General features: G+C 40.8%; 1 protein-coding gene across 2 annotated transcripts in view; it reads right to left on the bottom strand.

Annotated features, from left to right (window-relative positions):
- syt17 (synaptotagmin XVII) overlaps positions 1-14,279 on the bottom strand; it is a 30,969-nt gene that overhangs the window by 2,377 nt on the left and 14,313 nt on the right. Inside the window, exons 2-7 of one of the 2 annotated variants that reach the window (XM_052131560.1) lie at positions 12,492-12,514; positions 11,583-11,731; positions 7,393-7,544; positions 6,122-6,738; positions 5,365-5,485; positions 5,074-5,229 (exon numbers count right to left, since the gene is read on the bottom strand). In XM_052131560.1, the coding sequence (XP_051987520.1) occupies positions 5,074-5,229; positions 5,365-5,485; positions 6,122-6,738; positions 7,393-7,501 (1,003 nt within the window). In that variant the 5' untranslated portion in view covers positions 7,502-7,544; positions 11,583-11,731; positions 12,492-12,514. The remainder of the gene's footprint in view (positions 1-5,073; positions 5,230-5,364; positions 5,486-6,121; positions 6,739-7,392; positions 7,545-11,582; positions 11,732-12,491; positions 12,515-14,279) is intronic. The other variant, XM_052131559.1, reaches the window with a different exon arrangement.

The raw sequence follows: 14,279 nt of genomic DNA, 5'->3' as shown, positions 1-14,279 counted from the left end.
TGAGATTTTGCTTTTTTACAGAATTTACAGTACACAAACAAGTTAATATTGATTAACTTACAATTTATACACAATATGGCCAGTTATTTTATCTGTTTTTGCACCACTAACAAATTTTTTTTAAATGAAAGCCATGCACAAATTGACAGCCTGTGTGGAACACTGTAAACACATACAAGCAGAGTGACACAAACAGTAAAAAGTCACTGTGCTGTTATACTAGATATCAGCACTCTTGGAATGACTTTTGTCCAATCAGATAAGAGAACCAAAAATGACCTACCTGACAAAAGATAATAAGGGTAACATCTTATTATTTGTAATGGCTGCATGGGGTATCCATATTTTTAATTCATTAAATTGAAAATGTAATCCACTCTATCCACTGTTTTAAGACATAGTCACACACAAATGTGTCTTCTCATTTCTTCACCTTATTATTAATCTTTTCTGCCAATCTGTTCTCTTTGCCTCAATCCAATTTAGTTAATGGAGTCAGGTCAGAGTATGAGGCACTGTTAATTTCATCAGGTTGCTCATAAACAAGATTCAGGACTCCAGATCTCACAGTGCATCACGACTGCAGCTGCCGAGGCTGCACCCATCAGACCAGAGCTTGTGATACGTGTCTCCAAGCAACATCAGCTCTTGAGCAGAACATATCAATGCATGTCAAGGACTCCTTCACCTGGGTCTAGCTTAAGTAAGCATCTAAATATCTGGATCTGTTTACAGTCTACAGTAGCGAACACAATATTTATGGTGGCTTACGAAGCCAACATATTGTTATTTTACAAATGTATTGTTATTCTACAAACTAGGTTTTTTTTTCCCCAAATCCCTAAACCGAGACCAAAATTTGTTATACTAACTCCACATAGAGCTTTCAAGCTACAACCACCAAACTTGGCACAGATAGTGAGGTTTTGTTTGTGAATGAAAAAATATTTTTGAACTAATCTTTTAAGTGAACGAATCATTCACCTTCAAACATGAACTCATATTTCTTATTTACTGAGGTCTCTCCCTATAGAAGCCAATGGGCTCTAGTTTGAGGCGAGAGACTGCTTTGGTGGCTTTTCATGCCTGTAAAGACTGACTATAACATGAGCCAATGGCATTCGAGTGCAGGGTTTGAAAAGAGCATATCATCAGCTTGAACCACTAAACAAACACACTGAGCCAGTTGAGTCAGTCTTTTGAGTCTGATTGAGATGAGAAGTCTCATTCATGAACGAACTGAATTAAACAATCATTCATCTCATTTGTGAACACGGATCTGCTGACTGACTGAACGAGAGGAGGCATGTTGTTCGTTCAGTTTGGCATGTGAGTCAAGCACATGCAACAAGGACAGAAAGGGGTGTAATTCATTGTAAGAAAAGTTTATAGGGATGCACAAAACATAATCCCCAATTTATGAATGAGTAAAAATGACTGAAGATGGACAGGTAAATGACATGAATTATGAATAGAAACATTATACTTTGGTGCACAGTGTAAGAGATTTATATTCTTTAACTTTTTCTAAGTCTTGGCAAAAGAGAAGCCCAACATTTGTCAAAATACAGGACCTGGTTTCTTTTCATTTGTGGTGAAAACGGTCATGGTGTTTAAACTCTATTGTCTTTGTATATTTGTAGAAATGCAAACTCTATTTTTGTCGCTTTGTCCAGACTGATGCGAGCCAGTAGCATTCGAGAGTAGTCGATGAAGGAGCATATCATTGGTTTGGCATACTGAAGTAATACACCCCTTCACTGAACTAGTATCGTATTCGTTATCGTATTCGTGAACGAACGAAATGTACTGGTACACTCAGTGGTGTGACTACAGGGAGGACAGGGTAGGCAGCCGACCAATGTATGACATAGTAATATATTGACAATATATGACATATTAACAACCGTTAAAATAATTTACTTGTTTTGTTAAACAAACACAGTTTAAACAAGGCAGGAACACTTTCTTGGTCTTTATCTCATTTTGATGATGAAAAAAGCTGACCAGCTTATGGTTCTCCATAGTTTCTTTTTAAATTCAGGGTTCTGACTCAGAAATTTTGTCCGCTTCCATAGATTATGGTATAATGAAGTGTCCAGTAGGTCATCCAGGTATTTCTCGCAAACCATTTTATGACTACTGAGGATTCAGACATACTAGTCAATTGAAATACTGTTTGTAGCATAAAGTACTACAGTACGTAGCAGGGAAGTATACAGTACATATTTGGAGGCGGTATCTGGATCTAAAACCTTCAGATGACACACAGCTCACAATAAAGACTGACAACATAAATCTGCTGTTGTGCGAACATAGCCTTTTTGTATTCAAGGTGTGAGTTACACCACATAAAATGGATGGGACATTTTTGTTCATAGCAGATCTACAGATGCTTATTTGCAGCGAATCTTCCCTTTTCCCTCACTTAAAATGATGAACAGTAATACATTTAATTTTCCATCACATCAGTACTAATTTCTTTCTATGTAGAACCATCTGGAATGTAATAAAATGCTTGGCTAAACCACATTCATCTGTCTTCATGCTCTATGTAATAAATGTCAGTTCAGAGACAGACAAACAGTGAGCTGTTTGAATGGATGACATCATGAGTTTAAAGCCAGGGAACAGGCGTGGTCCAAGTTAGTGCAATTGCATGCGCTGGACTTGGTTTGTTGAGGTTGTGACATCATCAGCCCATGTCACACTCAACAGTCCTCGGAGAGCTCTCTCACTCTACATGTTGTGATGAGGTACAGATGTGTCTCTGGCTAAGCATATAAAATACCTTGGTTGAAGAGACTCCAGCATTACAGGTCATCTTATAATGCAAGAATAGCTCCTGCTCTAAAAGGGTAAAAGTACATAACTGGAATTCAGTTCCCCTAAAGTTTATACAGATGTCTGAGCAGAGTAAACGACAGGTTCAGTTTGACCACCAAGTGTCTAAATACTATTGTCTGATATTTAACCAATGAATAATTATTTTTTTTTTAATTTGAAATAAACTTCTTATGTGACAGCACACTGTAAAAATGAAAAGACACTAGAGGCAACATTTGGGTGCCACACCGGCTGAAATGTCTGGAGAAACTCTAGACATACTTTCAGCTCTCTGAGGAACTCTAGACAATGTTAACAGTTTAACACAATCATAAGAGAAAAGATTCAAGGCAATTAAAATGTAGTTTGAAGTTCCTTTAGGACATAAATAGGATATTTGAGGCTCCATTAAAGGGTGTCTGAAGGATCTCCAGCGGGTTCTTCCAGTGTGACATCTGAGGAACCCCAAATGGTGCCTTGAGTATCTTTTTATTTTTATAGTGATATACCACATCTTGTTTGGCTTTTGTGCCTAACTATGATGATGGTTACCGGGCACAATTTGGACCCCTTCTGTGCATAGCTGTTTGATGGGAGTCATGTTTACCAGAGCCATGAGATCTGTTTCCTCTCACTGCTTCAGACAGCATATGGACATAACACCATCATTAAACCCCCATTACCTGCTCTGCCAGAGGGAAGCTTCAGTTAAAGAGAATGATACGCAAATAAATAAAAGTGAAAGAATGAGAAGAGTAAAGAAGAGGATAGAATCAGGGATACAAAAAGAGAGACTCTTCAATCAGGCATTGAGGGAGAGACAGAGGCCCGGAAGGAGAGAGACTGCAGGCAGTGTTTGACTGCAGGTCTTTGTAGTTTAAAACATCAGAGAGTAGCACAGGGCAGATAGCCCTGGCTGGTATGACTGGGAGAGATACATGCTGACCAGTCTAGCTGGGGCACAGGCCAGAGCCTTAAAGAGGAGCACTCAGAGTGGGATATACAGTGACCCCAAAAAGTACTTAGACACCTAAGCCTAATAAATAAAATCTGAATGTCTTTAGGCATTAGACAACAAAATATCAAACCATTGGCATTTATTTTAAAGAACTTTAGAACACCTTTTCAGCAAAACATTTCACCAACACAAACGTTTAGCCTTTAAATGATGTACATTTACATTTAGTCATTAAGCAGATGCTTTTATCCAAAGTGACTTACATTTACACATAAATGTAAATGCAAATGATAAAACAATAGATTAGAAAATAGATTTTGTTCATAATTAAGACAAATTGTGTAGTGACACTTGTCAAATGTTATAGTGGAACAGGTACATAGTTGATTTGATGAACTACACTTATGGTTACTCTGCTAGTGTATTTGTGTGAACTTGAGAGGAACTGAATTCACACATCCACTAAAAATCACCTATAGACCAGTTTGTTAAAAGTCAATACAAAACTGTTTCTTTGTGTAAATCCCATTATTCACTATGCACTGATTAATCTTGAGGAAACCAAAAACGTTACAGTGAAAGCTATAATGTTGGGCTGTGCAGTTAAATTTGTAGCTTGCTGTGCTCGAGTAGAGTAGGTCAATCTCGGCACTGTGCATTCACAGTACATGGCTGCAACTGGGAGACAAGTGCAAATATTAAATGTCAGTGTGTGCCCATGCATGGAATCTCAGCATGAGCATCTGTCCAGGTCAGCTTCTGACTGGCAGCACTGGTAATTGCATAAATTCTATTGAATTTAAATGAACCGCAATGAGGTGCCCCAGAGCAGCCCTATGTGACTACCTAGATTTCTCCAATTGTGAGGAATCTCAACATCACCTGGTTATGACTGGCAATGTCCTAGCCTGTTGATGTATTTTTTCACTTAATTAGGTGTCAAGAAAGACTGAATATTTATGAAAATACCATTATTAATGATGGGCTCTTCTAAACAAATTCTGAGTTGCAGCAATTTCTGCACCACTAGCATCACAAAACACACTAAAAAACGGACTGTTATGCAAAACCAGGGACTAAAACACTTCAAGGAACGAAAATTGAAAACAAACAAATGTTTTAGTAGTTCTACCAGAACAAAGGGTTTCTTAATTGTTCTGAAGTGAAAGTGTTATATTTACATGCTTAAAAGTTTATTTTTAAACAAAACAAAACAAACAAAACAAGTTCTATATTTATTTTTGTTAGTGCATATTCCAGTGTATGCATATTTATGTTCAAAACAATACCTGTAAAAACAAGGCTGACTTCACTCAGGTCCTCTTGAGATACACGAAAGCTGAAGGACTCGTTGTAGTTTGGGTCGATGGTGCCCCTCATACAGGATGTTTTCTTGGTCTTCATTAGCTTTAGCCCTGTCACTAACTGCACCTTCACAAAAGGATCTGGGTATAGAAAACAAAAAACCTATCAACCTCAAACTATGGTGATGCAAAGGCAGCAGACAGTCAGCTTTGAAAATATTAATGATGTCTGAAATGTTAGACTAGAATGAAGAAAACAAATTGAACAACATTTACCTGAACCTTGGCTCATATCTGTCTGAAGCAGCTGCTTTGCTCGGATAATGTCCACATTCAGCCTCCCAGCACTGGGCAGATAGTTTAGGGACAGAAGAAGTTCACCGAGCTCAACCTCATTCTGAGAAAACAAACTTTGGATCAGTAACTAATTGTTTTTGCTCATTCTGTCTTTTTAAAGGTCAGATAACAGAAAATAAAAGCTGAAGTGTCACAGTAATGGTACTATGGGAAACATTTGTTAAGCCAATCAGCTCACATGATGTAAGCTGATAAGCCCTTTAACATGTAATAAGGTAGCCAGTCAACTTTTGTAATCTCTTTTTGACATTTATATTGCTCAGTTTTGCAGACAAGCCAGTTTCACTGCTGCACATTGCTAGAGTTCTTCTTCTTCCTCCCCAGCTCCACAGGACTAGATCTGCTACATGGGGATTGTATGTATGTCTTATACTTGCGGCTGCATTTCCTACATGCTTGATGCAGCATCATGTCTTGTATTTTATCTAATTGAGCAGCAGCATGTCCACATGCTTAACTCAGCATGTCTGTGAATGTTCTCACAGTAGCAAGTCTTCATACTTGCTCTGCAGCAGCAGCTGCAGCAAGACCAAAATCCTATCAATTGGCTATGTCATACCCACATAAAGATGTAAAAAAAATATACTTCAGCTTGAAGCAAAACAGTTTTAGTAACACACATAAAATGAAAAACAAAAAAAGAAAAGTGCAATGTGATGCAGACGAATGGTATTACCTGGGAGCTGGGCACCAGGGCCTTCCACCAATGTCCTCCTTTTACTAAATCAACCTCACTAAGAGGGAGAGCAACTTTCCCAATGACACAGTGCCGTGAAAACTTGTCAAAGTCCACAAGAGAGAGCAGCAGTGTGCGTCTTTGTGCCTCTAGAAAAGGGACCTCAAAAGTGAATCGTTCTTCAAAAACTGGGTTTTGGGTCTTGCGTTTGACCCCAGTCTGTCTGGAGTTCTTGTGGTCAGGAAGTAGGCTCATCTTCACATAGGGGTTTGAGTGAGCTATGTCCTGACGAGCACCATCACATGTTAAGGGTGGGGGAATGTCCCGGGCCTCGATGACTCGCACAGTGAGGTGGCTGTTGATGAGATCATACTGTGTGCTGAAGTGCAGCATGCCCAGTTGGTAACGTACCTGAATCTCCTCATCGGTCAGACAGTCAACATCATCACTACACGAGTCCAAGGAGTACAGGCGAGGCTCCAGTTTGCGGAAGTAGTCATCTGGTGGTGTTGGGGGTTTACGCAATGGCTGCACCACTTCTTTCTTGGGCCCCATGGCCCAAAATTCTACAGGCTTTACATCCACTATGGGGGAGCTAGGTCGTCGGGCATTCAGACCTGAGAGATGTAAAAGTCAGACTGGGCATCCAACAATGAAAGTTTGACCACTACATGAAAAGACTTAAAATCATTATTTGCTCTGTTGTTTACATTGTTATGTTGTAATTGGAGCACTTTCTTGAGCCATTATGAGTAAATAAGTGAAATTATATTATATATATAAAATAGTTCACCACAAAATTTAATTTCTATCGTTATATTTACTCACCCTCAAGTTGTTCAAACTTTAATGCTTGAATCTTCATGCAACCCTTTTCCATACCACAAGATTTCATATAGTAACCACATTGTTCAAGCACCAAAAAGGACTAAAAGACACAGTTGAAGGACCACAAAAAGAGTCCACATGACTTGTAAATTATAATACAAGTTTTCTAAAGGCATACAAATATATTTTTGTGAAAAATAAATAAAAATTTGGTCATCATTAACTCAAAATCTGTTGTTTTTTGGTCTTTTCTGGAGCTTGACAAACGTGGTCACAATGCATTGCTGTGTTTTCCATGAACAATACAACAGCATACATGTTCGACATAGCATGATATTGAGTTTTTACAGAATTTACAGAATTTTTCACTTTTGGGTGAACTATTAATTTCTGGTTCAGCATACGAGACATCATACTTTTGCAAGTCTGTATAAATCACTCACTGGCGAGCTGGCCTGCCAGGCTGAAGGTGGAACGCAAGGTCTCTGAAGTGGATGGCCTGCAGTTTGTGGCGGTGTCAGATAAAGCAGGTGAAGCAGGTTCATAGGCCATGATGTGAGAATTTGAGCCTTTCACATCATTACATTCATTGAGACTGAAAAAGATGACTTTGTTAAGCCTATGTACTGAGATAAACTGATACTTTATTTAAGTATAACTGACGTTTTGTGAAGCATTCTGCATGAGTTAATAATACACTTAGTTAGTTTGAATGAAAAATTGGATCACTCCAGATGCATCTGTCCCATTATACTACTTTTACCTGATGATCACAAAAATGTATGCCAAACAATTAATTAAAATCAGCATTCTTACAACATATGCCAACTGCTTCAAAGATAACTCACATTTTAGAGAGGAAACAAGCTGTTGCCTAGTAATACTATGCAGATATAAATTCATGCAATAACTTTATCCAGCACTGGGGTGGCTGTGGCTCAGGTGGTACAGCGGGTTGTCCACTAAATGTAGGGTTGGTGGTTCGATTCCACACGACTCCATGTGCCAAAGTGTCCTTGGCCAAGACACTGAACCCCAAGATGCTCCCAATGGCAGGCTAGTGCCTTGCATGGCAGCTCTGCCATCATTGATGTGTGAATGGGTGTGTGAATTGGTGAATAAGACTCAGTGTAAAGTGCTTTGAATACTGCTAAGGTTAAAAAGGCGCTATATAAGTGCAGACCATTTACCATCACTGCTGAAAAATATGATGAAATGGAGGGTTTGCTAATGCAAATTAATTTTTTTCATTTGGGCTGGCACAAGCCCTCCAATGGACAATCAAGTCATAATTGAATAAGCTAAGAAACAGAAACATATAACATGAATTGGCATATAACAGTGGAAAACATCTTACAATTCCTGAACCTGTGGCTGATCCCATTTCTGTTGCAATGAGGATACTAATGAATACGCATTAATACTAATGTCAAGTGTTGTGTAATATCTATTGCAACATCCTCTTCTAATTTGGTTGTCTTTCAACTATTGAGCCAAATAATCTGTATGGGATTTATTTGTGGAGGCCTGATTCCGAATCATTCCTTGGGGATCATCAAGGACCCTTTGTGTCCAGAACTACAGCTCAGAGGGAGATAGTTGGCATAGCAACAGAGGATTCTAAAACAAATGGCCATAGGATCTGGTAGGAGCAATGAGAGTGGCTGGACTAAAAAGGGTGAAGTATGTCATGATGTATGCAGTTGAAAACAAAGCGCATCCCTTGCATTTTCATTGTGACAGATTGAGGATCATTCCATGGTTATTATTGTCTGTGGAAATTAGATAGAAAGGGAAGTGGGTGCCACACTCAAATATACCTCAGTTCATACTTCAAGATGAAGGATGAACCTCAGTTCAAGAACCCCCCGTCTAAGAAAACACAAAAGCATTGGAACTCAACTAGCCATTTGGTCCATGTTTTGGTTTTACAGAAACATCCAATTTCCACATAGCAAGAGCTCAGTCTGACCAGCATGAACCTACAGTCACCACATCATTGCAGAGCTCCATCCCACTCCAAGTGTGGTAGACATTTCACAACAGGTACTGCAGATTGGTGATTGTGGCAGGGCATAGGGCGGGGCCGGGTCGTGAATCTACACACACTCTTATCAGGTGTGGAGTGGAGGGGGGCGGGGCCGGGGCGGAATATCGCGCTCCCGGTCCCAATCGGCCTGATGAGGCACGCGAGGGATAAAGGCGGCCGGTGACGATGGTTTGAGAGCGAGAGAATTACGGGCATGTCCGTCATTTGTGTGTTTGTTTATGCTTTTGGTTTTGAGTTTCATTAAATATTATGATTTATGTTGACAAGCCAGTTCTCGCCTCCTCCTTGTCCATCTTTAACTGTGTTACATTGGTGCCGAAGCCCGGGAAGGAGGAGGGATGCCCGTCGCAGAGTCCTCGACACTGCCGTCCACCCTGGGGAGCGCCGCTGCCATCTGCCGGGTGACGGAGTAGCCCGACCGCCTGGCAAGTGGGGACTGGATACCCCGACCGGCTGGAGTGAGGGAGCCGCTGCCGGAGGAGTGCCCTGCTGTCCCCAGAGACGCGGAGGGGTCGAGGGAAACCGCCGTCCGCGAGGGGAGGAGGGAAGAAACGCCCCGACTGCCCAGAGCGGTAGGGCCGCTGCCAGGGGCGGAGGAGTGTCCCCATTTGCTGCCAGAAAAGCGGAAGGGCGTTCTGCCCGCTGGGGGTCGAAGGTTTGACTCCGGTTTGCCTGAGTGTGGAGGAGTGTTTGAGACCACGCGACGGTACATCAGAGAACCGGTGAGTGAGCTTTTTCTCTCTCTCTCCTCTCTCTCTCTCTGTCGCACCATGTTGGCCTTTTACCTTGCCTATTTTGTTTTTGTTTTTTTTTGTCTTCTCCTCCCAGGGCGAGGAAGGCGGGGATGACCACGCGGGACGCAAGATACACCCCGCCCCAGGGATAGGGGGGGGATGTACGTCATGCCGTTGGCACCCCGGCCTGAGATTACACCGGGAGGAGTGTGGAGCGGAGAGGGGCGGGATATCCAGTGACGATGGTTCGAGAGAGAGAGAATTACGGGCATGTCCGTCATGTGTGTGTTTGTTTATGCTTTTGGTTTTGAGTTTCATTAAATATTATGATTTATGTTGACAAGCCGGTTCTCGCCTCCTCCTTGCCCATCCTTAACTGTGTTACATCAGGCTAATCAAGCCTCCGAGAGGGATAAAGGCTGACTGCGGATGGTGGTGCAACAGAGAGAGAGAGAGTGTTTATGGGCAGCTACCCCTGTGTAAGTTTGTATGTGTGTCAGTTTTTTAATTAAATATAATTTATATTGTCAAGACGGTTCTCGCCTCCTCCTTTCCATTAATACATTTACACTTGTGCCGAAACCCGGGAAGGAGGAGTGATATGCCTTAGTGGAGTTCTCGTGGAAGCGGAGGAACGGCCACCGACCGCGAGGGGAGAAGGGGCTCCTAGCCGACCGCCTGGAGAGGTCAGGGCCACTGCCAGGGGTGGGGGGAGACCCATACCAGCCGCTAAACACGGCGGGGTCAAGAGAGGACTGCCGACCGACCGTGAGCGGGGAGGGGCTCCCGGCCGACCGCCTGGAGTGGGAGAACTGCTGCCAGGGGCGTGGGAGACCCCTTCTGTTCCCCGAGAATGCAGGGGGTGTTCCATCCGCCAGGGGCCGGAGGACTGCCTCCGATCCACCCGGGGAGGCGCGGCTGTCGTCCGTTAGAGGGTGGAGGAGTGGCCAAGGACCAAGCTACGGCATATCGGAGAACCGGCGAGTAAGTATCTCTTCCTCCCATTGCTGCTCCACGTTGCCCTTTTCCCTCTCTTTTAAATTTTACAGTGTTTGTTTTGTTGGGGGGTACTACACTGTTACAGGAATTACCCCCTATTTTAATCATTATTGTTTCCCTCCCCCTGTCCCCACCCAGATTCAGGAAGGCGGGGATGACCTGCCAGGAGACGGGGCGTAAGGCACGCTCTCCCCCAGGGAGGGGGGGGGGTGTACGTCATGCTAGGGGCTCCCCAGCCTGAGAGAACGAGGGAGGAATGTGACAGGGCGGAGGGCGGGACCGGGTCGTGATTCTACACACCCAGTCCCTTATCAGGCTAATCAAGCCTCCGAGAGTGATAAAGGCAGACTGTGGACGGTACTGCGACAGAGGGAGAGCGTTTACGGGCAGCTGTCCGTCATATGTGTGTGTTTGTGTCTTTTGGTTCAGTTTTATATTAAAACTGTTATTTATATCGTCAAGCCAGTTCTTGCCTCCTCCTTTCCCTTAATCCCTTTACAGTGATAATACGTTTTGCAAAAGGGAAACTATATGTAATAAAATTAGATCATTATAAATGGCTTAATTGCCTGTGGTGACAACCAAATTGTCCCTGGTAATACATGATTCACTATGATTTGCTCCATAAGCCAGTCACATTATGACCTTGAGTTGTATGTTTTAAAAACAGGTCTCTTACAAGGGCAAAGGAAATATTTCTGTTATGATTAAACGGCATACACACCAAAATTAGAACATTATTACTGAGATTTAACTCAATGTTACAGCTGCAACTGGTATTCCATTCCGATTGTCTCTTTCTTGACTTATTATTTAATCGAACTGCCGAAAGTGAACACATTGCACTCACAGCCATGATGGAGTCTGAGCTGGGAAAGGCCCCAGAATCTCCACCTCCTCATCAGTGGGTTGACAGCAGCTACACTCCCAGCACCACTGCCAACAGGAGTGGCACGACCAGCGACACAACAGGAAGTCAGACAGTCTGGACAGAAGACCCTGAGAAGATGATAGCCAAGGGATACAAAGAGTCTCCAGTCATTCAAAAGAGTATGTCCTATGCATACAAGATGAGTAAAAAATACTTTGGTCCATTTTCCTACAGGAGAATGACATTTAAAATGAGTATGGCTTATTTGCAAAATATTTATTTTGTTAACTTTTAGAAGTCACATATATAGGTGGCTTCAAAGCTAATATATATATATACTGTATGTCTTATGTCCTTATATTCACATTGTTTGGTATTATTACAAGGATGTTAATTTACAGAGAGAGGGATATTTCTGTGAAACACCACATAGAACCAGTAGTGAACCAATGTGACCCTCATAGTGAACCAGAATAGAGGCCAGCCAAGTTTGGATGGAATATCTAGATGACAGAGTGGTTAGGCTATGCCGTTTTAAAAACAGAACATCCTTATATTTGATAAGGTGACTCCAAAGAGACAGAAGAACACAATAAGCTCATGAAAATTCCTTGGTCCAAAAAGACAAGTCACTCGCTACTCCGTTGCGGCTGAATATGTGCCCATGGTTTCTTAAATAATGAGTCACTCAGAGCAGGATATTGAAGGTAAAAAAAAAATAAAACATATAGGTGCATGTGTCAAACATTTCACAATTTGAAAGGTCTGTGTTTTTGTCACATATTTGGGGGTCATGCCTTGACAGGGTTTTCCTACATCACTGTTCACAAACAGATACAAGTTAGAAGTGTGTGAGAATAATTTATTTATCTGTGTGACTGTATGTACCTCATTGATGGGTTCCAACTGTCCTTTTAAAAAGTTGAGTGAGGAGGGTCGAGGATATGTGCAGGAAAGAGAAAAAAGGGAAGAGAATCACAATAGTTTAGCGTGGGGTACAGGTACATGACTTACATAAAGCACCTTAACTGAATTTTACTGTTGATATGACAATTTGCAATAAAATGTTAAAACAAAATTTTAATCTGTGAGAAATCTGTAAATAATAATAATAAAATAAATTAAATTAAAGAAAAGTATATCTGTAAACCTTTTGTTTTATCAACCAGTAGAAAATACTGCCATTCAAAAGCAAAATGTAGTAACTACACATTTTGTCATAACAATCTCCACACACGCACACACACTCAAGCAATTTTTCTCAGTTGTGGTGTAAGCATAGTTACCTCGTTTTGCTAGCTAAAAAGCATCCTCACAACATTACATATGCAGGGTTCGTACAGATGTTTCAAAGTTAATTCAATGGGGTACAACAGCAAATATTTTTGTTAAAATGTGAATTAACTTTTTAGCATGCTGGGAAAAATCCCTATTTGCATATATAAGCAGCTTCTGAACTTAAAATGTACAAATTATTTTCCACTACTTTTTGTATATATGTAAAAAAAAAAATAAATAAAAAAAATAAAAATAAAAAAAAAGGTTTTAACATTGATAACAGCAATGCCATGAAATCAAGGGACAAATATTATTTTTTAATTATTTTTTTCATTTATTTATTTCACACTTGTTCGTCCTTGCACTAATGCTTTTATTAAAAACAAGTACAAAATAAATACAAAAATATCTTTACATGTCACAGAAGTGGTGTACCAGTTGAAGGCAATTAACAATTTCAAATATATTTTCTAAAAATGTGTAAAACAGAGTCAAGCCATTTTATATAATTGAAGGTTAGGTTTTAAAATTATGCAAAAAAAATTCCCCTCACTATTTGAAAGCTTTTTCATGACAAAAAATGTCAAGGGACATGACTTTGTCAACATATTTTGATATTGCCTATTTTGTGAGCCACAAAGCTTTCTTTACACAAGGGGACGCTAGACTGAATCCTCCATTGATCTTCATTCAAATCTTTCAAAATGTTTTACATCTCATATAATTTTTTCACTCTGGAGAGTAATTTTTATTTAAAACTGATAGTTGCAAGAATGAATACTTGTTATGCAAGTTTTTTTTAAATCCTCCAGTAACACTTGATTGTAATTGGCCCACTCCGAACAGCGCTGCCAAAAGTAACAGGTGCCACGTGACAGCCATCTATGCGCTTCAGCAGTGGTTTAGCAGTCTGTCGTCGTGTTTCTCCGAAAATAAATAAATACATTTCATTTATTTAATGATTTAAACAACGTATTTTAAGATTTTCTAGAATTCAAGAACTTTTTAACCACCTCTTTGTAAAATGTGCTGTTTTGAAATGGTTTCCAGGATTTCAATATGAAAAAGCCAAATTCAAGCACCTTGTACGAACGTATGACATACACGTATGACATACACAATACATCTGATTGCTTGTATTTACAATTTCTTTTAATCAAAATAATCTGTTATTTCACTTAGCCTACTTTTTTTTTTTATCCCCTTTTCTCCCAGTTTGGAATGCCCAATTCTCACAATTTAGTAGGTCCTCGTGGTACCGCGGTTACTCACCTCAAAAAGGGAGTCTCATTTGCCTCCGTTTGTCCGCGCATTTTATCGCGTGGCTCGCTGTACATGACGCCGCGGAAACTACCAGCATGTGGAGGCTCGTGCTACTGTGACGTGTGGATCTTGCCG

Source organism: Xyrauchen texanus, chromosome 8, assembly GCF_025860055.1.
Source record: "Xyrauchen texanus isolate HMW12.3.18 chromosome 8, RBS_HiC_50CHRs, whole genome shotgun sequence".
Classification (NCBI taxonomy): domain Eukaryota; kingdom Metazoa; phylum Chordata; class Actinopteri; order Cypriniformes; family Catostomidae; genus Xyrauchen; species Xyrauchen texanus.
The sequence above is the reverse complement of the archived record's forward strand: the minus strand, read 5'-3'. Positions and strand labels throughout refer to the sequence as shown.